Source organism: Puntigrus tetrazona, chromosome 24 (assembly GCF_018831695.1).
Source record: "Puntigrus tetrazona isolate hp1 chromosome 24, ASM1883169v1, whole genome shotgun sequence".
Taxonomy (NCBI): Eukaryota; Metazoa; Chordata; class Actinopteri; order Cypriniformes; family Cyprinidae; genus Puntigrus; species Puntigrus tetrazona.
Genome location: NC_056722.1, coordinates 16,426,747 through 16,453,735, shown reverse-complemented (window position 1 = coordinate 16,453,735; position 26,989 = coordinate 16,426,747). Strand labels below are relative to the sequence as shown.

At 39.4% G+C, this 26,989-nt stretch overlaps 3 protein-coding genes across 5 annotated transcripts; 1 reads left to right on the top strand and 2 right to left on the bottom strand.

Annotated features, from left to right (window-relative positions):
* Positions 1-43: 43 nt before the first annotated feature.
* cul1b (cullin 1b) lies at positions 44-12,351 on the top strand. 2 transcript variants are annotated; one of them, XM_043226210.1, is made up of 22 exons: positions 44-154; positions 2,657-2,887; positions 5,041-5,218; positions 5,502-5,669; positions 6,268-6,318; positions 6,414-6,504; positions 6,672-6,835; positions 6,948-7,110; positions 7,197-7,327; positions 7,751-7,858; positions 7,951-8,057; positions 8,352-8,400; positions 9,302-9,433; positions 9,533-9,650; positions 9,742-9,818; positions 9,943-10,074; positions 10,155-10,247; positions 10,906-10,953; positions 11,236-11,318; positions 11,401-11,506; positions 11,588-11,701; positions 11,799-12,351. In XM_043226210.1, the coding sequence occupies exons 2-22, from the start codon at positions 2,748-2,750 to the stop codon at positions 11,877-11,879; spliced, it is 2,334 nt and encodes a 777-aa protein (XP_043082145.1). In that variant the 5' UTR covers positions 44-154; positions 2,657-2,747; the 3' UTR covers positions 11,880-12,351. The 2 variants fall into 2 exon arrangements, with proteins under 2 accessions (XP_043082145.1, XP_043082143.1); XM_043226208.1 differs by having other exon boundaries at positions 55-154; positions 2,545-2,887.
* A 71-nt stretch (positions 12,352-12,422) lies between these two features.
* ezh2 (enhancer of zeste 2 polycomb repressive complex 2 subunit) lies at positions 12,423-22,060 on the bottom strand. 2 transcript variants are annotated; one of them, XM_043226211.1, is made up of 20 exons: positions 21,681-22,059; positions 20,134-20,257; positions 19,792-19,920; positions 19,404-19,523; positions 19,197-19,317; positions 18,749-18,931; positions 18,314-18,416; positions 18,052-18,215; positions 17,854-17,951; positions 17,406-17,649; positions 17,091-17,260; positions 16,816-16,910; positions 16,618-16,658; positions 16,140-16,265; positions 14,431-14,609; positions 14,225-14,320; positions 14,060-14,141; positions 13,902-13,982; positions 13,734-13,818; positions 12,423-13,641 (listed from the first exon to the last, which is right to left on the bottom strand). In XM_043226211.1, the coding sequence occupies exons 2-20, from the start codon at positions 20,248-20,250 to the stop codon at positions 13,581-13,583; spliced, it is 2,295 nt and encodes a 764-aa protein (XP_043082146.1). In that variant the 5' UTR covers positions 20,251-20,257; positions 21,681-22,059; the 3' UTR covers positions 12,423-13,580. The 2 variants fall into 2 exon arrangements, with proteins under 2 accessions (XP_043082146.1, XP_043082147.1); XM_043226212.1 differs by lacking the exon at positions 16,140-16,265 and having other exon boundaries at positions 21,681-22,060.
* A 1,019-nt stretch (positions 22,061-23,079) lies between these two features.
* pdia4 (protein disulfide isomerase family A, member 4) lies at positions 23,080-26,736 on the bottom strand. The gene is made up of 10 exons (XM_043226918.1): positions 26,440-26,736; positions 26,018-26,183; positions 25,727-25,932; positions 25,454-25,592; positions 25,142-25,347; positions 24,905-25,063; positions 24,664-24,815; positions 24,200-24,356; positions 23,840-24,073; positions 23,080-23,718 (listed from the first exon to the last, which is right to left on the bottom strand). The coding sequence occupies exons 1-10, from the start codon at positions 26,525-26,527 to the stop codon at positions 23,303-23,305; spliced, it is 1,923 nt and encodes a 640-aa protein (XP_043082853.1). The 5' UTR covers positions 26,528-26,736; the 3' UTR covers positions 23,080-23,302.
* Positions 26,737-26,989: the final 253 nt, after the last annotated feature.

Genomic DNA, 26,989 nt, shown 5'->3' with positions numbered 1-26,989 from the left:
GGGCACTAGTTAGTGAACACTAGAGGGCGCTGTATTTCACCGAGCTGTGGCGTATGACGCTTCTCTCGCTCTAATACGGAGTTCCCAATCATCTCCCGTCACAGACAGCGTTGGGCCTCCAGCTCACACAGCTCGACGTTAGAAACGGACACAGGTAAGATTGAATGTCTTTATATACCTGTCAGCCATCCCGGTTAGACTGGACATGTAGCTAGACTGAGATATCTGTCCGTTTAACGAGAAAGGGGACAAACGTTGCTGTGCTGTTACAAACGACTTAAAGAATAGGTGGCCATTTTACATCAATATCTCAAAAGCTTCGCCGAGTTAGAGCAGTAGGCTGATAGCAAATCTTGTGTTTTTAGGTTATATTGTAATGTCAGTTGTTTATTTGGCCTTAATATGTCTCGGTAGTTCTCCTAAGAGGCGGTTTACAGGGTAAGTTACCTGAAGCTAGCGAGCTGCTACCTACTAGCAATGCTAATGTATTGACACTGTGAAGAAAAATGCTACATTAAAACGGGCGTTAATTAACACACGTTGTGTGTTTAAGATGTTAGCGTGCTCTTTTTGGTCAAGTCTACGATGGAGATCTAAAGCTGAGGCCGACTGAAGAATGAACCGTCATTTACACACATTTACATGAATTCTGCTGTCTCAGATGCCTACCTAGACAACATTGTTGGGCCAAAATGATGTCTACTTGGTAGGCAGCTCAGTAGTTTTTGGAGACATACGTGACTCAGAATTATTTTTTATTTTGAAGTTTCCCAAACCGTGTGTGACAGTGCATGGTATGTTTCCTTCTCAAATTAGGAACATTTTCCAAGATGGGTTATGAATCATGTTAGTTTTGGCTTGCTTTATTGGCAAGGGCGTCCTGAGATGTCAAAAAGTAGACTTAAGAAAAAAAGAACCACTTCTGCACACAATCAATTATGTTGAAGCTTATGATGAATAAGCTGACAGGTAAGACGTATTCGGTGTCTAATAATCTCAGGCAAGTGGCTTCATTAAGCTTGTTTTTCTTTCCATACATGTATGACTATTTTTTTTTCTTCTGTGGAGCTCAAAAGAGTTTTTTTTTCCCTCTTAGCTTCCATTTTATGTAAGAAGAATAGTAATAAAAAAAAGTGGTTACAAACGTTTGTGTTCCACAGAAGAAAGAGAGAGATTCTTTCATAAGATTTTTGACCATTTACAGATCACATGTTTGATTTCGTGAAAATATCCCACTGATGAATGTGGGTCAGAAAGTCTAGCCTTGCTTTGGCTGGACTAATAAGATTAAATGTGACCGGACTCGGGCAGTTGGACGTTCACAAACAGTGTTCCCACAATGATCAAATAAAGCATTTGCCATCGCTGCCTTAAATGTACTAAAATGTAATGAATGACTCTCACGGCTATTAAGAGCTGTCCCGCTTACAGAGGCTAATAGATAAGTTTAGACGCAACATGTATCGTAAAGCTGTTTGTATATGTGTGTAATGGAGCAAGGGAGCATTAAAAGTCATTGTCCTCTTCAACCGCATGCATCTTTTATATGTGTCACCATAAGCTGGGCTGATCCTGGCGCTGTGACGCCACTCCATCTTGTTTATTTCCTCTGCTGTAAAACCTCTCACTCTCTGGGTCAGTGATTTATCAGGGCTGGGTCAGTTGCTTTTCTTGATTTACTGTTTATCAGATTTTTGGGGCATTTGCATTGTCGTCTACAGTTTATCACTCGGAGATGGTTTTAATAAACTTAATCTCATATACGTATCGGTCAGTAGTGTTAGCTGACTATAGAAACAGCTGTCTGTAAACAAGAAGCCTTAGAAAGAACGATGTGGGAATTGCTATTAATAACCCAGCTAAACCCAATCCCGCTGGTCACATGTTTTGATGCGCCGGCCCTCGCTCGCTCTTGCTTCTCTGACATGTGGCATCTCGAACGTCACAACATGTAAACAATGACCGGCAAGATTCATATCCTCTGCACCACAACACACAGCAGTCAGACACGCAGCTAAATATAACGTTGACCCAACACTTGTCACTTCACATGAGCTCTGGAATGATGCTCAGTTTCCCAAGAGTCTGCTATTAGGTTTTGCTTTTTCTCTTTAAAGGGTAAGGTCGTGGATTTTTCAACCAGCTTTGTGGTTTTTTTTTTACAGTTTCTCAGAATCGGTAATAAATTAACAATGCGTATAATGTTACCATGTTACCTACACCAAGACATCCCCCATTTGTTTGTTAGCTGACTTCATTTTACATCATCCGCGTATTTTTAACAGCTACAGGGAAAATTACATATTGTACTTCCACATTTTTATATCCCTGCTCATGGATGATCTGATCCTCTGAATTCAGTTTTTTCCTACAGTGTAAGCTAGTTATGCCCTATTTAACACATGTAAATGCTAAATTCATAACTTCGTGCATAATCTGTTGTTGTTGTTTCCATCGTAATGAAATAATATTCCCCGTTTTATGGTTATTTTCATGTTGCACCCTTTTAAAATGGCAGTAAGTCTGATTTGTTTGCTCTCCCAGATACCGTGCTGAAGTGTTTGGACTGTGCTGTAACCCTAGATCAGCCCACAGCACCATCTGTGAAGTGTAGCGGTACTCATCCCTGACCTGATCCTGTCTGAATTCTCTCCAGCATGGTGGACTACATGTGAAGCAGCAGTGTTCTGGAGCAGAGCGGGGAGAAGAGAGGATTTATCTGACGCGAGCAGACCGGCACAGAGACAATGTCATCCAACAGGGGCCAGAACACCCACGGGCTCAAACAGATTGGGCTGGACCAGATCTGGGATGACCTGAGATCAGGAATACAGCAGGTCTATACACGCCAGAGCATGGCTAAGGCACGCTACATGGAACTCTATACGTATCTTACCAGGCACCGTGGGATGAATGGGGATTAATGGGGGCAGCAGCTGTGGCCAGCACACTGAAAAGCTTTGTCTTTTTAGGTGTGGTGCCATGTGTGTGAATTTTGCGCTTGTAATGAGAATAAGACCTCGGCTTATGAGAAAAACCCTTTGAATGGCTGCAGCGTACGCTGCGTTGCTTATTTCACTGGTGGGTTAACGGTTCGAGGGTAATGTAAGAGTGATGTATTACGCTGCTATAAATGAGTGGTAATTGTGTGCTGTTTAAAGTACATCAACTTTTTCTCACTCGTTGTGTCAGTTCTGAAGCTGGGATTTAAGTTTATCTCAGGGCTGAAAGGTTGCTCTGCAAAATTTCACGGTAGAAATCCTGCAATTTCAGGGGGAAGCTGTGTGGTCGGGGGTTTCTGTACGGGGTGAAAATTTCATTGTGCAGATTTAGCTCGATCGCGTAAAGTCATCTTTTTGAGCAACAGAAATCTGCTTTGTTCAAAAGTGACTTATGTGTGCGCTGTGCTTCATTAATCACTACACTAATTGCAATAGACGATTAATCTTTGTTACATTGTGTGGAGAGATTATTATTTGTTCTTTAATATTACAGAACATTAAGTAGAATATGCTATTTTAAATGAGCTTTCTAGCCATTTTATTTTTAGTTTTTAGCATATTTTAGCTTTGGCTGGCCTGTTCGTTATTTAAAAAAGAACTGAATAAACAAATAATTCAGTTTAAATAGGTCTCAGTTAACAAAAATTAATGAATCAAATTAATTGCATAGTATTGTAAAAATAGGTCAACTGATTTCTGACTGATAATGTTTGTGACGCGAATATAATGCACAAAACAGGAATTATTTATGCAAAATTATTTGTATGTTTAATGTTTTAATTGCTAAGATACAAAATTTTCTCATTTAATTTTTTTAGTGTGACATTTATTGTATCATTAAAATGAACCAAAATTTAGCTTTAGAAGTCAGTGCAGTTTTTACTTTTTCATTTAAAAATGAAATAATCATAATCGTTGTGCAAATTGTGAATTCCAAAGCAGTGTAAAATGAAACCGTGTGGTGTTAATTTTACGTGACTCTTATATAATCCCAGGTGTCTCCTAACCCGTGTGTTCCACTTTATAGCTCTTCAAAGCAGTTTGTGTCTGGAAAATTTAAACTTTCACAAGGACCTCTGTCCGCATTCAAATTTGTAGTTTTGCATTTCACCCACTTTAGTGCCACATCAAACACAAGGGTGTAATTGCTCTGAGTTTCTTCTCACATCCACAGCTGTCATTCTCCTCTGCATCCCCAGTAATGCATTTTCTTAGCGTGCGTGTGGCCCTGTGTGTACCCAAAGATCTGTCTGCTGGTGTTGCAGCTTTCTTTAGTGCTGATCAGAAACTGAATCTCAGCATGTAGTTTGAGCCGGAGTGCTGTCATTTGCAGCACAGCGGAGCCCACAGCTAGTGATAAAGGTGCCATATTTGGCTCTCAGAAAAACTAGTACACTAAAAAACAGAATTAGTTCTGGTAATTAGTTTACATGGTCATGACCTTTAGCTTGCAGTAAACACACCCACATAGATGACGTGTGATATTGTGAACTTATTTCCGTCTTGAGCTATATGAGCTTCTCTAGATGGTTTTCGGGAGCATTGAGACTGTTAAAGGTACTGCTTCATTCTTGTTTAATATTGAGGAGCTGACCTTTGGCTTTGAAGTTTTTAAAATTGTTAAAAATAAATTAGGCGTTTTTTAAGGTGTTTTGGAACACAACTGTTATGAGATAAGTGTCCTCTTCACTGCTGTGAAACAGATATGAATTTCATCTAAATTGCATCAATGCAAAGAAATGTGCTCAGTCCACATAGAATTTTGCGTTCATGTTTTTCACATTAGACATGTTCAAAAACACTCATAGGAGTAAATCCTCCTACGTGCCAATCTTCCACTATTAATCCACAACATGTTTATTCATTTTTGTACTCTGATACAGCTACAAAGACAAAGCTACTTGGCATCTGAAACTGACAGCATCATCATTATAGAATGGCATCCAGTCAGTTTAGAAATGTGCTAATATGTCTGTTTTATCAGCTACCTGTCATCTTTTACTCATTTACAATCTTAAGACTTTAACCTACTGTTCAGACATGTGTATAACTACTGTACCAGCGTGCACCAGTCCAACCAGATCAGGGGTGCTGGCATCCCCCCCTCCAAACCCTCCAAGAAAACAGCCACACCTGGTGGGGCACAGTTTGTTGGACTAGAACTCTACAAAAGACTGAAAGAGTTTCTGAGGAGCTACCTGACAAACCTTCTCAAGGTAATAGCCTACATACAGTGTGCTTGGTATTCAGGGTACCACGATGCATTGGTGATCATATTGTTCAGGTGTTTTTTTGTTTTGTTTTTTAAAGCAGCCTCTGTTTGTTTGCACTGGCCATAACAGAAAAGGAGAAATTATATTAAATATTACATTAATTATTAGCTATTGATATGGTTTGTTATACTTGTATATCACAAATGAGGTGGTTTTCTCTTTTTTTTTTTTTTTTATGAGTTATCATTTCTTCTGTTTCTCTCCTCCATCTGTCTGTGTCTGGCAGGACGGAGAGGACCTGATGGATGAGAGCGTTCTGAAGTTCTACACGCAGCAGTGGGAGGACTATCGCTTCTCCAGTAAAGTGTTAAATGGGATCTGTGCTTACCTCAACAGACACTGGGTGCGCCGAGAGTGTGATGAGGGACGGAAAGGAATTTATGAAATCTACTCGGTACGAGAAACGGCACACGCCCCTGCCTGACTCACAGATTCCTGTTTTACATTTCCGTACATTGTGTTTATAAAACGTGTATTAATGGCTATTTTGTATTGTAGTTTAGCTCTTTTTATTGCTCATAATAGCCAGTGCGCATTTGAGACCACACATCAGCTGTATCTGGCGTGGTGTTTGACTTAACGCTAGCCCCAGGCTTTCTTGAGGGAGTTGATGACAGCTATATTTTGACCAATGGGCTTGGTGGATTGTCACTAAAGCATTAGATGAGCGTTAGTTGATCTCGTGCATGTGTTGGTAAACTCAATGATTGGTTTCCTGTGATGTATTCTGTTGACGAAACTATAATTAAATCATTTACTTAATTGTTTAATAATGATGCTGATTGTATTTTATAAATGTTTTGTTGTTGTGGTAGAAGTAGTAATGGTAAAAATAATTATTCATCTTCATAAAAACAGATCTTACTACTTAATAAATATAGCATTTTATTATATTTCAGTTCTAAAAAAATTTATTAACGCCTCTTTGTCTTGTGTCCTATTACATAAAAACAGCAATTCTGATCATTTCTAATAATGTTTTTCCTTCACAGCTTGCTTTGGTCACTTGGAGAGAGTGTTTATTTAGACCACTAAACAAGCAGGCAAGTTATTTTTTTGGCAGTTTATAGCATTCCATTTTTAGGTATGTTTTTGTTTTCATCTGACATTAAATAACCCTGTCTTTTCTTTTGTATAGGTGACAAATGCTGTGTTAAAACTCATTGAAAAGGAAAGAAATGGTGAGACTATTAACACCAGACTCATCAGTGGAGTGGTGCAGTCCTACGGTGAGTGAAGTAGCCTTACATTTACATCTGTCCTATGCTGACCTCTCGAAAACTTGCATAATTTGTTATCTTATTAAATCCATGTGAGCCAGCTGTTAATTTTATGTGAAATAAACAGTCTCTGAACTTTTGAAGCTTCATGTTGTGATTTGGTTCGTCTCTTCCAGTTGAATTGGGCTTGAATGAGGATGATGCGTTTGTAAAGGGGCCGACATTATCAGTTTACAAGGAGTACTTTGAGACTCAGTTTTTGGCTGACACAGAGCGTTTCTATACACGGGAAAGCACAGAGTTCCTCCAGCAAAATCCTGTTACTGAATACATGAAAAAGGTAAACTAGAGTTCAGATTCAAGTCTCGCATTCTAACGTAAACTGCAGTTGATTTTATGGTGAATTAGGTTTTGTTGCAATCCGAAGTGTATGTTTCTTATGCCGTGTGCAGGCAGAGGCACGCTTGCTGGAGGAGCAGCGGAGGGTGCAGGTGTATCTCCACGAGAGCACACAAGACGAGCTGGCTCGCAAGTGTGAGCAGGTCCTCATCGAGAAACACCTGGAGATCTTCCACACGGAGTTCCAGAACCTTCTAGACTCTGATAAGAATGAAGGTCAGTCGGTGTGGCACCTTCAGTCGGCCAGTGATTTCAAACGTGTTGTCAGTTTGACAGTCAATTCACGCTCCGTATAATTACAGATCTCGGTCGGATGTATAACCTTGTTTCCCGGATCACGGATGGATTGGGTGAGCTCAAGAAACTCTTGGAGTCCCACATTCATAATCAAGGGCTGGCTGCCATTGAGAAGTGTGGAGATTCAGCACTTAATGTGAGTCCTGGTGTTACTACATATAGCCACAACGACTAGCTGCTGCTGTGGAGAAGAATTCAAAATGTTATTCATTTAACGTGAAAATGAGACAAACCGGTTTTAAGCGTAGCTAAACCTGAGTAAACTTCATTTCATTGTTTAACGGGTCTATTCTTTTTCTGAACAATGACAATAGTTATCTAACTAGGGTTTTGCCTGAATTCTCTTTCAAAGACATGAATTGACTTCGCTCTGTCAATACAGTATTCAGTAGAAATCCAAGTGCCCATTTGACAAAGTCAAACCAGAAATATTTAACTCTATTAACACTGGATAGATATCCTTTCATCTTTGCGCATGTTTTCCTGTATCTCTGTTCGATTCAGTTCCTGTAACGTCTTAATTTGATCACCGTTTGAACCGCCACTGCTTGTTTTCCAGGATCCCAAAATGTACGTGCAAACAATCTTGGATGTTCACAAGAAATACAATGCTCTCGTCATGTCTGCGTTCAATAATGATGCTGGGTTTGTGGCAGCACTCGATAAGGTTTGTGATCTATATTAAAGGTCAGTTTTGTTGGTTTTGAGCTGTAGTGTTTATTTATAGCGTGGTGTAACTTTCACTCTGCTGCTCTCCAGGCCTGTGGAAGATTCATTAATAACAATGCGGTAACAAGGATGGCGCAGTCCTCCAGCAAATCTCCTGAGCTTCTGGCGAGATACTGCGACTCCTTACTGAAGAAGAGGTGAATCGTTTTATTCCTATTCTCATCCTTGATCTGTTTACATGTAAATCTCTCATTTATCTGCCAGAATAGAACGTCTGGCATGTTATTGCAAACAGTTCATGTTTTAGGATTTAAAGCTTTATTTTTTGAATGCTGTAAGAAAAAGGAAAAATCTTAATGAAAAGCACATTAGCAGTACTCTATATGTAAAATTGCACCTTAAAGTATTCTAGTGCACGAGCTCAGCAAAGGAATTTGACTTCATAACTGTCTAAAAACTATGATTTAACACTGTGTGTGTGTTTCATTTAGTTCAAAGAATCCAGAGGAAGCTGAGCTGGAAGATACTCTCAACCAAGTGGTGAGTTTCTCTGTCCTCCACGGAGATCAACAATCCGATTGTAAAAGTTTCTTAATGTGTTAGAGATCGCGTAGCACTCTAACATTTTGATATTTGATGTTGTTAAATTGGATCCAATTCATGCCAGATTCTGTAGATTCAGAAAAACATTGTTATATTGCAATAATATTTAGCAAGAGAACAGTTTTGAGAAAATGTATTGATCTCAAACTTTTATGTGTATATATATATTATGCACGTATGTATGTATATAAATTCAAATACTTGCTTGACACCACATTCAACAGTGTTTATATGGTTGTAATAACCAGACAAACAGACAATAATTCTTAAGTCCAGAATTTGCCAAAACGGCACCAGCAGACACATCGGTCGGGTTCTGCCTGATCAGTATGTTACCACTGTTAGTGTTTGGTCTGCTTGTTTTCGTTATAGCTGGCATTTGTCGAGTCTTGGAACGCTTGAGAATTGAAGTACCGTAATCTAGTGACTGTCAGCGTTGGTCAGTAAACGCCAATTCACACTGCACTGACAGATGCAGAGTTTTATTTTTTTTATTACCGATTTCTATGATCCTGTTTGTTTTCTCTGCATCACAGGGTCCTAGTTAATCTACAGCTAATACCAGAGATATGCTTAATGTACTTACTGTGTATCGCATTATAAGAAAACAGTAGTTCACGGTATGCAACATAAGCATTAGTTCAGCGAGGCATGCTGACTATTATAATAACACTCAATTACGCCTAATTAGACACGAGTAACCCTAAAACGGTCCTTAATCCTAATCCTAACCATATTAATTAACACACATGTACACACAAATTACTGGAGGTCAGTCAGTTCATGTCGTATCAATGTGTGAGCGAAAATAAGATTCTCCGACATCCTTCATCATCAGATGGTGGTTTTCAAGTATATTGAGGATAAAGACGTGTTCCAGAAGTTCTATGCCAAGATGCTGGCCAAAAGACTGGTGCACCAGAACAGTGCCAGCGACGACGCAGAGGCCAGCATGATCTCCAAACTCAAGGTCTGTGCGCTTGCTCAGTGAAGACGACTCGCTTCACCGCTCTTCTGCTGTTTCTAATAGATGCTTAACACCTTTTTTTTTTCTTCTGCCCGCCCTCAGCAAGCATGTGGTTTCGAGTACACCTCCAAACTACAGCGCATGTTCCAGGACATCGGCGTCAGCAAAGACTTGAATGAGCAATTCAAAAAGCACCTTTCCAACTCGGAGCCTTTGGACCGTAAGTGCTCCACTCTCCTCCTCTGTTTTCATGAGATGGCACGCATGCGGTCATTACCGATGAATAAAATCTGGCTCCATCTGTCTCGCAGTGGATTTCAGTATCCAGGTTCTGAGCTCTGGCTCGTGGCCGTTCCAACAGTCTTGCACGTTCGCTTTACCATCTGAGGTGAGATGCTCAGACGCTTAACCCTGTAATTTTCCAAGCCCTTCACACCCTTCCACGAGGCAAGAATAATGTGTGATTACACTTCCAGTTGATGATAGTTTTTCGGCGCCTTTGTTTTTCGCAGTTGGAGCGGAGTTACCAAAGATTTACAGCTTTTTACGGAAGTAGACACAGCGGGCGGAAGCTGACATGGCTTTACCACCTATCCAAAGGGGAGCTGGTCACCAACTGCTTCAAGAACAGATACACTCTGCAGGTTAGCGTTTTCCTCAGTGGTAAGGTTGTAGGACTCGGCTGGAATGAGTGTCAGCATGTGTTTCGTGTGTCGCCCCGCAGGCCTCCACCTTCCAGATGGCCATCCTGCTCCAGTTTAACACAGAGAACATCTACACCGTCCAGCAACTGGCCGACAGCACACAGATCAAAATAGTGAGTGCGGCGCCATCTCATTCACATAAATCAACTAGCACACTTTGAGCTCCACGAAAGGAAATGGTAACAGAAACGGCGATTATGTCTGTGTAAAGTCCTAAACGTGTTGATGTTTTCAGTCCTAGTGTTTTAAAAATTGCTTGTTAATCTTTTATCATGCTGTATCACATTGCCGTGTCTTTCAGCCTGATTGTCAACTGGTTGTCTTTGTAAGCACCGGTTTCGTATTTCTTTTTGGAAATTACTGCACCGGTCTGAGATCATGCTCAGTTTTTCAAAGAATAAAAGCTGGTCTAAAAATAAGTTGATTTTAAAAAGTGGTTGAATTCGGTGTTTAATAATACAGCATTAAATACATAAGCAATTTTAAGAAGGAAAGTAATTGATGACTGGGAACAGTGTAAAAAGATAAATCCCAACCATTAAACACTTAGACCATGAAAGAACAAAGTCAGTTTAGTCCAGTGCAATAGAAAGAAAAACTGTGTCTGGTTTAACATTTATTTTATATTTGGTCCACTTGAATTATCCAAAACATGCTGATTAAATTATTAGTCTAGATATTACTTAACACATTGCATTTTTAAAAAATGTTTTGTTTTTTTGTGCATTCTTCTGTCTGTCTTTTTAATAAATGGAAACTTTTTTTCCCCAGGATATTTTGGTTCAGGTCTTGCAAATCCTGTTGAAATCAAAGTTGCTGGTAAGTGTTGAGAACTAGTTGCATATAGCACCCTATACATGTTTCTCAACATAAGTGCTATTTGTATTATATTTTCTCTTTTTGTTTTAGATTGTCACAGTAACTAATTAATTAAAACTCATGAGCATGAATCACCATATTAGACTTAAAATTGCAGTATTTGCTTAGTGTGCTTAGTTTCTTTGCAATTCCCTTAATTGTTCACATTGCTGTTAGAACATGTTTATGTGAATATTGTTATATTAATAAAGCAATTATAAAATCTAATTTTTTTTTTAATAGGTCTTGGAGGATGAGAATGCAAACATTGATGAAATGGATTTCAAGCCTGATACATTAATCAAACTTTTCCTGGGCTATAAGAAGTAATCTGCACATTATACACAATTAATTTACTATCAGTATTTCCATCTGCATATTTACAATGTTCCCTGTCTCTGTGTACAGTAAGAAGTTACGAGTGAATATCAATGTGCCAATGAAGACTGAGCAGAAACAAGAGCAGGAGACGACACACAAAAACATTGAGGAAGACAGGAAGCTCCTCATACAGGTATTAAAAAAAACTATAGCGGATCCTTTAAGTCTAAATAATAAAATATGCTTTTGAATCTAGCTGTTTTGTTGTGTGCAGGCAGCTATCGTGAGAATCATGAAAATGAGGAAAGTTTTAAAACACCAGCAGCTTTTGGCAGAAGTGCTGAACCAACTTTCTTCACGATTCAAACCTCGCGTTCCTGTCATCAAGGTAACAGAACTGCAGCGCACCGCATTTCTGACTACTTATGAAACATTCATTTGAAATATTTAAATGTTTGGGTTCCCCCCCCTCTCTTTTTTTCCAGAAATGCATTGACATTTTGATAGAGAAGGAATACCTGGAACGTGTGGATGGGGAAAAAGACACTTACAGTTACTTGGCATAACAATGTTTGAGGAATGTGAACACGGAGGATGCTCTCAAAGATCAAGTCATCGTTGCCGAGTAGGACAATGTGACACTGGACTTTTCCCTTTAAACCCAGACTGCTAAAGCGGCCAGTCTTTGTCTTTAAGCCCTTAAGCTGCTCAGGATTGCCATTTACTTTTTAAATGTGTAAATACTGGACATTGAACTATACTCATAGTGGGACCCAGAGTCAGGGTTGCATGCTATTGCCTATAATTATGAAAATACAAAACGCTGATTAATTTAATTGTAATTATGAGTTTTGGAAAACTGACAGATTTTGTTGGTTGCAGACAGAAATATCCATAACCAAGAGGATACGTTTCAGCAGCACGCTGAGCATAATCATGTCTGGCTGTTTAGAGTTGCATTATTACCAGCCACGAGAACACCATTTGTATAGTGCAGTTCATTTTATAAATGTCATGAATAAACTTAATTTTTCTTTATGCTTTCTCAGCGCTAGGTTTTCCCGTTTATGTACTCGTCAGAATTTCAAGCACAAACCGTACAGCCGACAGTTATTTTCAATGTTTATTTTTATCACGTTTAACAAGTCCCTGTAAACAATTGAACAGCACCTTGTAATCGGAGGCATGGAGATGGAGTGGTCAAAAACCCTCAGGAAAGAAACGTGGAGTAGAAACGAGGTTCAGAGGAGAAATGTGACTGAAGAGGAGCAAAAGAAAAGTAACTCCCTAATATTCACTAGACAAATCACAGCAAATGATAGCCATCAATAAATTATAAAACTTGTTTACACTCATAAAATAAATAGGGACTTCTGGAGTCAAGCCTGGTATTATTGCTTTGATTTTACAGTATCCCCCCATGTTCAGAAAAAAGTGATTGTTTTTTCACGTAACCAGGGACAAAAACAGCACCTTAATCCAATCTCTTTACATTTAGTGACGTCTAAAGTTCATAGCTGCAAATGTCTGGATAAACATTACAAAACAATGTACAGTGAGGAATGAAGAGTTACCTGATTCCACTCCATTTGAAACCTTTGTTCATGCATACGACAATTTGAGTACACCATTCAACATTTTAGGAAATCTAATTCAAGAAACTATTCAGTGTTCTTTAAACGTCAAGGCACCGCAATAATATGATACTGAGTCTACCCTCCTTACATAAATCACCAAGCTGTTTTGTGTTTTACAGCAACTGTGCGTTGGCACCGGAAAAAGCATTTAATACCTCTGCAACGTGGTTCTGGAGAAAAGAACATGCCAAGCAGTGATGGTGGCTTTGGTTTCCACAACGAACAAACGTTAAAACGGTGGAGACTGCATGATATATGTTTTTGCATTACAAACGTACAGCCGGTTTAAATGTGAAATTTGGTCCAAGGTATAGAGGAAACTGTCAAAATGTAAACCCAAAAAAAAAAAAAAAAAAAACTACAAAACAATGGCCCATTATAAAATGGCTCTGTACTAAAACCAACTGTAAACATGACAGAATGTTCAAGTTACTATCAGAAAGTGTATCCCAGAGTAAGCCTGTTGGTTGAGTAAAAAAAAAAAAAAAGTTGTCTTCAAAATATCACTGTTAAAAACTTTTCAAATAGATGCCCTCATCCTAAAAAACTGTATCTAAACTGTATTGGAAATGCATGTGGAGAGAGAATTCCTGAAGAGTGTAAGGCATTTGTAGAAGGAGGTAGATGGCTTTATGGAATTTCCATTTCACGTTCAATACCTACGTATTTCAGAGCGTCGGCTTGACTGTATCTGAAAGAGACGTGCAAACATCAGGTTAGAGGATTCAAAAAGTACATCTTAGAAGAAAGAAAACGTGTTTGAGGAGTTTTTTTTTTTTTTACCTATAGTCAAAGAACAGTTCCTCTCCAGTCTGTATGGCTCTCTTAGCAAATATGCCAATCCTGTGATCCCCATTAACCATCATCACTGCGAGGACAGGCAGGAAGAGACCATGACGTCACAGTTTACACACGCAAGATCATTTGAGTACGAGATTCTGAGTAACCTACCCTTTGCATAGCAGTTGGGGTTCACGGAGTGGTTGGCAAACCTGATCTTGTTTCCTTTCCTAGTTGCATCAACAACAAAATCTGTGGGTGAAAGGTGGGAGGTTGTCAGCTAGTGAGAGGGCACGTGAGCAACGAGCGTTTGCGAGAAAGTTAGTTACCGTTGTTGAGATTGAACAGGAAGCTGCACATGTATTTATCATACACCTTGCCTCTGCGGTCTGCCTCATCCTGGGAGATGATCTAGCAGGTAAAAATAGAAACACGTCACATAAAAAGGTATCATCATGAAGTGTTGACATGCTTTTTTTATTATTATGTCTCACCTCCCCACAGTACTCGGAGATGAACTCATTTTTTTGAACAGGCTCTTTGATGAAAATTCCCCATCCGGCCACATCAGACGGAGCCAGTAGCAAGTGCTTAGAAGAAGAAATGGCATAAATAAGCAAGACTATTTATTAACGTTTTGCTTAAACATGAGGAAAACGGCATGCGTCTTTAAACTGATGCACGTCTGATTAAAGTGTACCTTCTTTGCTCCTCTCTGAATACTGCAGTTCTTGCAGGAGACGTTTTTGCTGTCCCAGTGTTCAGCCGCTCCACAGGTGAGGCACAGGTCAGGGTCACACTCACGTACAGCCAGATAACAGGGACACTGCTTGGTGTTACACTGAGCCTTACAGCGGCAGCCTGGAAACCGGTTCTGACCTGTACAGATAGAAAACATCTGGTTCAAAAACAAATGACCACCATTTCAAATCACACCACAGCAGTAACTTCATCTTGGTTATAAAAGCTACATATTAACTACTTTCGGTGCCAATCATTAAAAAAAGATTCTGCTGAGGGAAAAAAAAATGAATTTTTCCTAAAAATGCTCAGAACTTTGTATCACAATTTTGTCTCTCGATATACACTTGGGCCGTCAATATTCTACAATCTATCAGCACTCGATTAACTGTCATCAACAAGAGATGTAATTGATTAAAGCTATCAATGGCTGATTAAGTAAGTTCATTTTGCGGTGTGTGCTAAACACATTTCTGAATTATTCTTGCAAAAGATCCAGGGCGGTCACTTCACAGCCACCGGTGAAGCTAAAGCTAAAGCTAAAGCCTTGTTTTCTCAGAGAAGTATTTCCACATCAAGCTGTGCTTCGACAAAACTATATTTTATACAGCCTTCCAAGATAACACACAAATTAACTAGTAAGAACAAATTCTTAACGGCCACAAAAATGGTAAAAATAAAATAAGAAAATAAACCTGTGAAATTAGCTGGCGAGAAAGTGAGGATTTGGGAAAAGAAACAATATTATTAAACGCATGGACGTTCATGACCAACCCGCAAAACATACACACACACAGCCGTGTATCGGCTTGAACAGCATGAAGCCAAAAGCACGGTCATTGGTCACGACTGCTTACCAATCATTTCTGTTAAACTAAGCTTTGTATCTCACTTGTGTCATAATTTTGTTTTGCAGTAGCACTGCTGATGGAAACTGCTGTGACTGTGCGGCACAACCCCACGCACCATAGGCAGGTTTGGGATCATATTATTTTAAATGCAAACATTGTGATTGTGTTTTGAACTATAACAATGAGCACCATGAAACCTTTTTAAAAACCATTCGGTCTGTGACAGGATATGAAACAGGCAACAAAATAAAATGATCCCAAAAGACAACTATGGCATGCGGTCTTCATTTGATCAAATTGATCATAAATCACATCTATTCTTTTTTTACAATCCTTCTACTAGCCTATTTTTTAGACTAAAAACCCCATTGAAATGGATGAGGAAGCTGAGTTTTGAGATGCATTCACACATCTACTGCCTGTTACTACATGCCACTGCAACATACGCATTTTGCAGTATTAAAAGAATAGTTCACCCAAATATGAAAATTTTGTCATAATTTACTCAAGTAGTTCCAAATGTGTAAGAATTTTTCAAGAACATTTGTAACCAGGCTAACCATAGGGTTTTTTTTTCCCCCTACTATGGAAGTCAAAAACCAAAAACAGCCTGGTTACAAACTCTCAAAACATATTCCTTTTTGTTCAGCAAAACAAAGAAATTCTTAGAGATTTGGAACTACTTGAAGGTGAGTAGATAATCAAAATTGTATTTTTGGGTGAACTATTCCTTTAAGCTTAATTAATTGATCATTAAATTTAAACTATGATCAATCGTGGGAATGACTGAAAATGGACATCCCTAATATACACTCACATTCCGAGCTACACTGGCAGAACTTCTCACAGAAGTTTTGGGCAGTGACACAAGGGCAAGAACTGTCACAGGGCTGGCGCGGGTGGTCACATGGCTGGTAATTGTACACATGATTGGAGGAGCCATCTGCAAGCAGAAATTTCACATATAATGAACATTTGCACTTGCATTTTACTCAAGTTTCACAACAGTGAAATGAAAAGTTCAGATGCAAAACCCGCCAAAAGCTATCCTGGTCAAAAATGAGAACTTCACAGAATATGTTCATCAAGTATTTTCACTTCAAATTAATGCTAAATGCCGGCCTCCAGCCACTGAGAAGTACCAGTAATTACATAAGAAACCTACATGAAGTAGCCATAAAAAAAACGTTAATTATATAAATAAAAAAAATCAGACAGAAGCTTTTGCATCTGAACTCTTCAAATATACTGTCATCTAAAAGTATGAGCTAGAATTTAACTAGAAAGAGACAAACCTTTTTTCAGTTGAATTTTCCGACAATGAGTGGCCCACAATCTAAAAGAACCCAAGAAAGCATAACAGGGTAGTATGTGATTGAAATGCACCAATTATAATAGTTTGATTACAATTTAATATGACTACATCAGTGAAAGAGACTTTTTTTTAAGTAGCTAGATACTTAAAAATACCACTTGTATAAAAATAACCACACCTGTGTTTCCTCTTCTTCTTCCTTTGAGGAGTGTTTTCATCCACCGCAGGTGCACTTGCAATGATGCTAGATTCTTTTACCCTGAATTCATAAACCTGCCAAAACCCAAAACAGGAAATTCATTTCACTGTCACTTGTTTAATTGCTGTTTGTGGTAACTTGCAATTTTCAGACCCTCAAATAATTTCGCAGCATTCATGCATAGCATTTAACAGTATAAATAAACAATGCAATATGTAATGTGATTGCATAAACCCATCTTTTCAGGCGTGTACCTGTCTGCAGGTCTTTGTGCCGATGAGTCTAGCGATAGCACAGAAGTTGTCGTAATAAGTGCCGATGAGCACTCTGAAGAGAGAAGCCTCAGCGCCGCTCCAGTCCACATTCTCAGGAGGCTCTGAGCTCAACTTCAGCTTCACTGGAGTCTGGCAGCGGGAGTTCGCCTCTGAAATACATAAACGAATAATAATGTATTAAAACAGCAAAAAAAAAACATTTCATTGCTCCAAAACACAAATATACAATCGACTGTGACAATAGTATATGCATCACACTGGTATGATGTATTTTCCTAGACCCTTAATCTCTACCTGAGGAGCTGGTGGTCTCATCCTTTTTGTCGTCATCATCTTTATCGTTACAGTCGGTTCCATCTGCCCCTCCCTCTCGGTCGCTGTCTGTGTCTTTAGTCTCATTGTTAACTGTTGGGGTGCTGGGTCTGCTGTTGCTGTTGCTATTTGGGAGTCTTCCTCTGCGTCTGCCCACCGTGCGCTTAGAAGGGGTCTTGGCACGCTCAGCAACCACACCTGCTGGGTATTCCCTAACCATGCCATCCTGAAGGGATATGTATGCCAGGGATAATCATGAAGTGAAAGTCAGAATAAAGCAGCACCTACAAACCTACATCTAAACGAACACTTTCACACAGAAATCATGACTGCACTTGCAGTTTTGTGCCATCTCAACCCACACAAACATATCAAGACTTCAGGGTTAACAGTATCTTTCATTTTAAAAGAAGTGGAGAAATGCACTTGCCTGAACCATGTACATGTAACAATATATGCCACACGGTTTGCTGTCCACTAGATTCTCCATATTCTTACGCTTGTATGTGTTTGGAGTTGCATGGAAAGCTGTAAATCAAAGAGGAACGCATTTATAGAAATGCACTTTTAAATGGCTGATGATTTTTACTGTTAAAAAAAAACAGCATTTTGAAGAATAAACGCTTACGGTGAAGGAAACAGTCATATTTGAAGCAACGCCTGCAGAAGAGTGTATGGAAGGAGTGCAGACTCTGCTCTCTTTGCACTGACTTAGCATTTGGCCCATCGATGTTGGGGGTGCATTCAGGAGGAAGAGCCCCTGGAAGCTGCTGCTCAGTGAGCTCTTTATATCTGCAAAAAGACAACATTTGAAAACATAACCAAATTTCAACGCAAATGGAAGCTTCACATTATTGGAAGTTGTTGTTCACAGTTGTTTTCTAACATACTTTTCCTTGAGTTCTTCAGTTGAACCTTTATCAGGAAACATGGAAGAAATGGCTTCAAAGATTTTATCAGAGGGGAACTTCTTTGATCGGTCATTGTTGTGACCTGTTGCATACAATAAGAAAGCACAGAAACTGTATGAGACTAAAAAAACATGCAGCATGTAATCAAATTCCCATCTGTTGTCAGCTTTTTTTTCTCCTTTCAAACAAGAGAAAAGTATATTGCACTAGACAAGAAAAACATCTGACGTCCCAAAATACATAGAAACACTACATTCCTGACATGTGTGACACTGTTGATGCACATTGCTGTAAATCTTTGGAACTTGTTTAAAGAACAAGAATCAAATGTAATATTTTAACCGCTCACAGTCTGCATCAAAACTAGGTCTGTTTTTACATACTTTACACTAAAAATCATTTAAGTTTTCTTACTTTCACAATTAAGCTGGTCCTTGTGAGAGTCTTCAGCATCATCTTTTCCATCACAGAGGTCCATCTTCTCAAACTTGCAATCATGCTGATCTTCCTCTTCATCGTCATCATCTTCATTATCACTGTACTGATTGAGTGCATTCACTAGTTCCACAAAGATCTCATCATTTATGAAGCCACACTCTACACAAAACAAAACACAACAAGAAATCAATACACTTTTTTTCAAGAGAATCTGCAGTCTATAGGGTTTTTAGCAGCTACGGAAATGTTAGCTTAAACGTGAATCCAATTCTAAAAATATATCTAACCCAAAAAATTTAAACCGGCATTATTTATCATACCAAGCCTGTGTGCTTTTATTCATTAGAGTACAAAAAAAATAACATTTTAAACCATCTCCCAATTTCTTTAAAATTAGGTCAAACCTAAAAAATTAATTCCTGACCTCTATCTCCATGAACTTTTCCATCATAATTCTTAATAAGCTCTTCAATGAAGGTGCCATCTTGATCAAGGATTTCATCACCCATGTAAGGAATGTTGTGCAATACGGTTTCATCTTCAACCTAAAACAGAAGAAAAGATTAAAAGTGTGAGCTTTTGACTTTTGCATATATAAATATATATAAATACATAAGAAATGTGGTTTTACCATGAAATTCTGCTGGAGTGGAGACCAAGAGTACATGACAGGAACAGAGGCCACAGCATTCAGTGTTTTGAGAGGAATCACTTGTCTGGAGAACTCAGAGAAGCCACTGTCAACAGTACACTGCAAAATATTTGAGTCGCATCAGATCATAAATCTACATACTACATATAAAAGATATTTATATGATAATGAGCATTTACTTTAAACGCCATAGGCACCAAAAACATGGCCTTTAACAATAAAACACTAATACACATTTCCAAAAAGCAAAAAGAAATGGAGACAATAGGCTTAAAAAATAATAATTAAATAAAAAAAATTTATAAAAAGCACTAATGGCATTAAATACACACGTCTCAATTAGCTGAATTAGAGGATTTGTTCTAACCTCTCTAGTCCCTCGCAAGGAGCTCACAGGTGTCATAATATGAACAGGCTGTATCCGTCTCTGTTTCCATTCCTGGTTCAATATGTCTGTACGCTCCAATATCTTCTGTCTGTTGGAGCTGAACATGCTCTGTAAATTAAGAAAACACATTTCAACGTGAGACCATCCTATAGACAGGCAGGCAGGCAACATGGTTGTTTTCATGACTTTTTACCGTTGTGGAAACGGTGCTATACATAACAGTGCAAACGCACTGTTCATATCACATGACGCCCAAAGGCCTGACCAACACCAAACTCTATACGAGCAGCTTAATGTCTGCTGTATTAGCCCATGGATCACCTTGACCTCGTCTGCCCTCCTGAAACGTTTGAGCTGCCGCAGTCGCATGTACTCAGACTTCACTCTCCGCCTCCAGCAAACAGGACCTTTCTCCGATTTCCTCCCGGTCAATCCCATGGCTTCCCTATACACATACAGTATATGGCTTTAGATTTCATAGTAGAGTCTAGAAACATACAATATTGGGCTTAAGTGGTTTTGCTTTTCTCATTTTGAAACAAAAAGCTTCATCCAAAATCTATATACACACACACACACACACACATATACAAATTAAAATACACAGTTTTCTTACGCATTAAGTGACTGATTATTTCTCTTGCCAGATGGCTTAAAAGTAATTACATGTAAAATCTATTTATGGTTCTGCAGGTTTAATGAAGGTAAACTTGAAACCTTTTAAGACCTTTTCCTCCAGAGTATTTTTGTCTTGTTTTTCACTGAAGATTTCAGATGAAGATTACTCATCAAATTCAATTAGTAACTACTAAATTTAACTCTTCTCATTTTAAACTTAACTGCACAATTCCTGAAAGCCCCTTTAAGTCTTCTGAGCTATGCAAGCGCAACAACGCTTTCCTCGAGGAACAAGTAGAGTGTAAAAGCCAACTGAATTGCTGTAGAGATTATCTAACATACGCAGGCTGAATATGTAACCAAGCAGCTGAGACCGTGTGAGACAGTGACAAAGTGTCACTTGTAAGTTCACAGGTTTCCCCTCCTACAAGTTCTCCCAGTCATCTCAACAACACCACAAACTCACATGCTAAATGTAGCAGCATGACAAAACTGAACAAATAATAGGCAGAAGGAAATTAATGCCCCCTTTTAAAATCAATGAATGACCCAAATGTAAAGTTCTTCAATTATATTAGGTACACTTTTATTCCAAAATCTGGGACTTATCTTATGCCTTGTGTGTATGTGACAGGTGTACGAGCTCATCGGCGCCCCTGCTGGACTAACACACACATTTAAGAGACGTCTAACTGAAACAAAACCTTGTAACACGTTTACTCGTGTTTACTCACACAACTTCACAAATTCTTTTAATGACATTTAAGAAATAATCACTGAAGAGCTAACAGTAGGCTGACAACATAGAGGCTAAAAATGTTTACTTATTTACTCAATCTCATGGTTCTCTAAACCTGACTTTTTTTCTTGTGACACAAAGATGTTAAGCAGAATGTCAGTCGCTGTTCATTTTTAATGTATATTTTTCTAACACACTGAAAGTAAACGGTGACCGAGGCTGTCATTTCTTCATCCCTTTTGTTTCCTTTCACGGAAGAAAGTAAGTCACAGAGGTTCAGCGCAACATGAGGGCTTGTAAATGACAGATTTATCGTTTTTTCTTAAATTATCCTTTTTAACTTCGCCGTGGTTTAGACTGTCTATAATCTAGCACGACTGCTGCCTTTGCGGTGTTTCAATTTAAAGTTAGTCGCTAACTGGTTAGCAGTGCTGTCTTAACCAGAAAGTAAACGTGGTTTCACTAAAACAGTCAGACAACTGTCTCTTTAGTGTTTTCATCTAGTGCCTACCTGAAGGAGGAGATCTGTCCACATCCAAACAACCGACTTTTCTCGCAGTCTGTCAGCGCCGTCACTAAGTGAAGATGATCAGTTAAGTGAGCTAGCTAACTCAGCTAGCTCGCGGTAGAGGGTCCTTTCACCTCCGCGCGTCCGCGTTACCAATACCGGCGAGCCTCGATAAACAAAAGACAGGCGATTAATTCGTCTTTAGTTCTACAAGTATCCGTGAGGCCGGCCGTCTTTCTCTCTCTTAACTGTGGCAGACTGTAAGCGAATTGAAATGAATTTGAAATCTACGTAAATGTGTAATATTTCCGTTTCTGTAAGTATTCAAACCCGCTCAGTCTGTCGTTTATACTCAGAATTCGCCGCCCACCTCGCGCACTGCAGAATCAACGAGCGCCAAACAGATCAGCCAATCAGAACGAGCCATGTTCGAGCTACCCAATGTTGCGATTTTTGATTGGATAGATCCCATCGGAGACTGGGCGAATCGGATGCGTGACTGCAGTGGGGGACATGTGAAGAAGTTCTCTTTGTTCTTGATTTTGAACGAATACACTTTTGCAAAACTGTAAAACGGGGGCGAACTATGCCTTCGGTAGTCTTTGGGTTTCTATCATAGCCGTGAATTATGCCAGCGAAGAGCAGCAGTTGTTAATATGTTAGCGATACAGTATAATGCAAATATTTAAGCTCTTGTTACTTTCCTTTAGTACAGATAGAAGGAAAAGCATACTGCAGTTGTGGCAAATATTAGGGAGAAAACTGTTCCACACGGCCAGTAAGTCGATATGCTCAACATGTCATTCTATTTTCGCATTGAACTGAGGGACTTCCTGTGGACTGTTTGGACTTGGGTCACTCGGTTCATTAAGTACCACCCACTTAATGCCATCTGCGTACAATAGTGGTGGGCAATCTGATTCATTTCCCCGAGTCGGCTCTTTCGAAGAGTTCGAAAAATGATTCAGATTCTACGTCATCACATGGTCCCCAGCCTCACAGCATCTAAAACGTCCCACAAATTAAGATTCAGAAAATAGTGACCAAATGCAGTGAAGTCTAAACAAGTTAATTGCTTTAGTTTGTAATAGAAGGTTGATTTAAATCCGATTCAAAATAAAAGTGATTTCATTTAAAGTTATTTTAGACGGATTTGACTTTAAACCAATCTGCCTGTTAAGTCCTGACATACTGTTTCATTGTCCAAATCTCTACTCCCATTTCAAGTGAGAATAAACATTAGTTGTTTACGAGCATTATCAATTTACAAGACACATTTAAGTGAAGCTTTTATAAACTTAAAAGCTCACTTAAAGGGGGGGGGGTGTCATCTGACAACTGATGTGTAACATTAAATTTGCTGAAGTGAAAGATACAGGAACTTATTTATGACAACCACTCCTTTTGTGTTTTTTCATTATTTTATTTAAAAGACTTGGGACAAATAAACCTAATAAACAGTGCTTGGTTTGGAATGAGAATACTGAATGTTTTGATCCCAGAAACAAAAGAAAGTACAAAAAACGAATCAAAACATTCCCTTATCTGAAGGTCACCGAGCCCTCCAGAACACTTTCATTCTCAAGGAACTGCATTTATATAAAGTTCATGGTTTCTTTAATCTCTTAGAGCTCATCTTTTTTCTGTGATAATTTTGTGGCATGTTTTTCCACAAATTTGCTTAATTCCTCCACGTCCCTTTTGCCGCCTTCAAATTTGACTGGGTTCTGCTTGTTGCTGCCGGGAGCAAAGTAGATCGTAGGGAAACCTTCTACTTTATAACTGTCATGAGGCACATCGTTAGCAGTGGCATCCATTTTGGCAATGACAAGATTCTTCTCATTCTTGTATTTCTTTCCGAGAGCTGTATAATCTGGCTCCATCTTTTTACAGTGGCCACACCATGGTGCATAAAACTCAATAAGGACATCTTTCTTTGCATCCATGACAATGTCATCAAAAGTCTTGCCCACCACAACCTTCACCGGTCCTTTGTTACTCTTGGGAACAGGCTGAGACTTTACCATAGGCTTCAGCTTACCTGTCAGATAAGAAAAGGATGTAATCACTGATTTTAATGTAGTGACAAAAGTAGTATTTAAAGAAATCATGTCTCACTTTCGTAAGGAATACGTAACATGCATAAGACACCAACACCTTACCTTTTTTGAAGGCCGTGACAAAGCTTCTGAGCACATCCGAGTCAAATTCCTCTGGCTCCATGGCGTATTTTTTCCCTCCCTCACCAAGAATGCCAACATTCACCTCCTCCCCGCTTTCACTGAGTCCAAGACTCTTCAATTCATCAGCATAGTCTTCCTCATCTGCGATAGCAAACGTGTACTCTGGGAAGTCCTTTGCTACTTCAAGCACTTTGCTCCTCCAAAACTGTGTGGCTGGGTGAAAATGATAACAAATTGCGTCAGTAGTAAACAAAAGCATTTGCATCGTGAGCTACAGGCATTATCTTAATTCCTTTTAGAACTTCAAAGCGTTGAAACAGCCAGGACTTAGACACATACCGACTCTGTAATCAAAACTGAAGTCTACTCCGTAGTAAACAACCACAAGAGGTCGTGTGGTGTATCTTTTTGCATCGTTGCTCTGCTTTCTGTGCCCAACCAAAGGTAGTACGTGTTTCTTGAAAAATTCCTGAACTTCTGAAGCAGTTGTGGAGTCCTTTAAGAAAAACAAGGAATGTCGTTCAGGAAAACTGATTAAAGGTTCACTGACAAAAATTACGAGTCATCTATACTATGTTAGGGTGACCATAAAGGCAATTTTTCCCAGATGTATACTGGCCAGGCAGGCAGGTATGGCCACCCTATACTATGTTAAACTTGTGTGAGTAGTGCTTCACACTTCACTATTGACACCAGGCCTTTTTTGTTCACAAAACCTTGCCGAAACTTCTCTGTTGTTACCACACCTCTGGTGTCACGTTTGGTTTTCAAAGATTTCACACAAACAAAGATTCAGAACTTACTTTAATTGTCAGTGAATGAGATGCTGGCTCATATTTAGACCTAAATTTCTCTGGCTGGAGCATGACTGTTTGTCCAGGTGAAGCCTTGAGGAATTTTGCGACTTCATTATTGAATGTATGCATAAATTTGTAGTCTTCTCTTAAAGAATGACCTGCAGGAAGAGAACAAGTTGTTCGATGAACACCGATAAGTACACATCTAATGCATCTTAGTAGGACTTGCAGACAGTGTAATACACACATGCTTCTTGATAGATCTCATATGCTGCATCTTCTTCACTGGAGAAAACACCTACAATCACAGAATCATCGCCGTCTCTGACTAGCTCCTGAACCTGTTTTAGAGTCTGCACCTGCTTCGATGGAGGACCAGCCTGTTCTGACATGTAATCAACAATACCTAGAAGAAAAAAATTCTTTCTTTATTTCCAATGCCTCCAAATCAAACCGTCACCAAGATGTTGGATGATGGACCTACCAAACTTCTCACGCGGTCCATTATAGTCGAAAGCCTTGCCCTTTCTGAAGATTTTAAGAGTTGGGTAACCAGACACACCAAACCGCGTTGCTAAATCACTCTCTGTAGTAGCATCAACTTTAGCCAGTGGAATAGGAGGTGTGCGGTTGCTGAGCTCCTTAGCAGCCTTCTCATACTCAGGTGCAAGTCTTTTACAATGGCCACACCTGTTTGGATTAAAACACATGACTGTCAAACAGACACACTGATGAATGCAAAAATGTTACATCATGAGTTACTAAATAAGCTGCACAGGAATTTAAATATACAAACCAGGGTGCATAAAACTCCACCAGAATGATGTCTGCATTGTTCACCACATCATCAAAATTATCCTTAGTCAAGACTAGGGTGGCCTCAGGAGGAGGTTTCCAGTCTGGTTGAGCAACTTCTTTAACCCGTTCCACAATGGCTGAAAAAGTGAAAGTTAAAACCATGCTTGATCAACAACGTACCCGGAAGGAAATTGATGAGCACTTGCTTCAAATTTACAATCTGGTGGAGGAAAATCATAACGGCATTTAAATTAATTTTAACTGCACTCACCACTCTCACTTCGGTCCCCATCATAGTCTACTGGCTCCCCGTTTTTAAGTATTTTGATGGTGGGATATCCAGAAACTTCAAATCTACTGCCCAGAGCACTAGCCTTAGTGGCATCAACCTTTGCCACAGGAATTGGTGGGTCATTCTCCTTCAGCGTCTGAGCGATCTTCTCATATTCAGGAGCGAACTGTTTGCAGTGGCCACACCTGAAAATGTGCAATATTTGCATGAGCAAGATCTCTGACACTCAATGACGTGTGTCCTACAGATGTAGAGCAAACAAAATCTTACCATGGTGCGTAGAACTCCACCAGTACTGTGTCTTTGCCCTCTATGAAGGTGTCAAAGTTTTCATCTGTCAGGATCAGCACCCCATTCTCCTCCTTTACTTCAGTGTCATCTTCATCATCATCCTCATCATCACCATCATCTTCCTCTCCAAGATCTTCTGCTGAATCTGAAGTGTCATGGTTAACAAATATGAAATGCATTGATCTAAATCAGTATATATCTTCTGTTTTCCTGATACTTGTTTTATATTAACAGGTCTTGATGTAGTGCAACAAAACAGCTCTATGGTCTCCACGATATAGTCGAACATGCAGTGTTGTCATAAACAACGATGCACCAAGCTAGCTAACAATGCAACGGGTCTGAATATCCCCATACCTACAAGAATGTTAGATATCAACAACCAGCAATCGATATCTTACCGTCTTTGTCATCTTCTTCGCATCGGCTTGGCAATATGAAGTGTGTCACTCCTAGCAGCACAATCAATAGAAGTGCTATCTTCTTCATGTCTGTTATATTCACGCCTCCTTCAGTTAGCTCAATGAATTCAACCGAGGCGCATACACTGCTACCGGTAGTCAAGTTTGTAAATACTGTGAAAGTTATAACGTTTGTATTAAATGCTTTGGCTCAGCGCATTACAAACCACGCATATTTTTCTGAATGCTTTTTTCTTACTTCGCTTCCCCACTCCTTTACTTGAACTTGACTGACTTGCCACGCTCTGATTGGTTGGTAGAGCTAGGACTCGGCCAATCATCGCTCGCCACTCAAGTCCGCCGTTCACGCACGTTCAAAACCGCAATTGGGTGGTCTGTCGTGGGAGGCGAGCTGATTGGACGATTAGTGAAAGAGATAAGACGAGATCCAGGAAGTGTAACTAGGTGCCAGTTACGATTGAAGTTTTCAGTTGTTAGTAGGTTAAGATACGAAATTCACACATACCTTCATTATGACAGCATGGGTGAA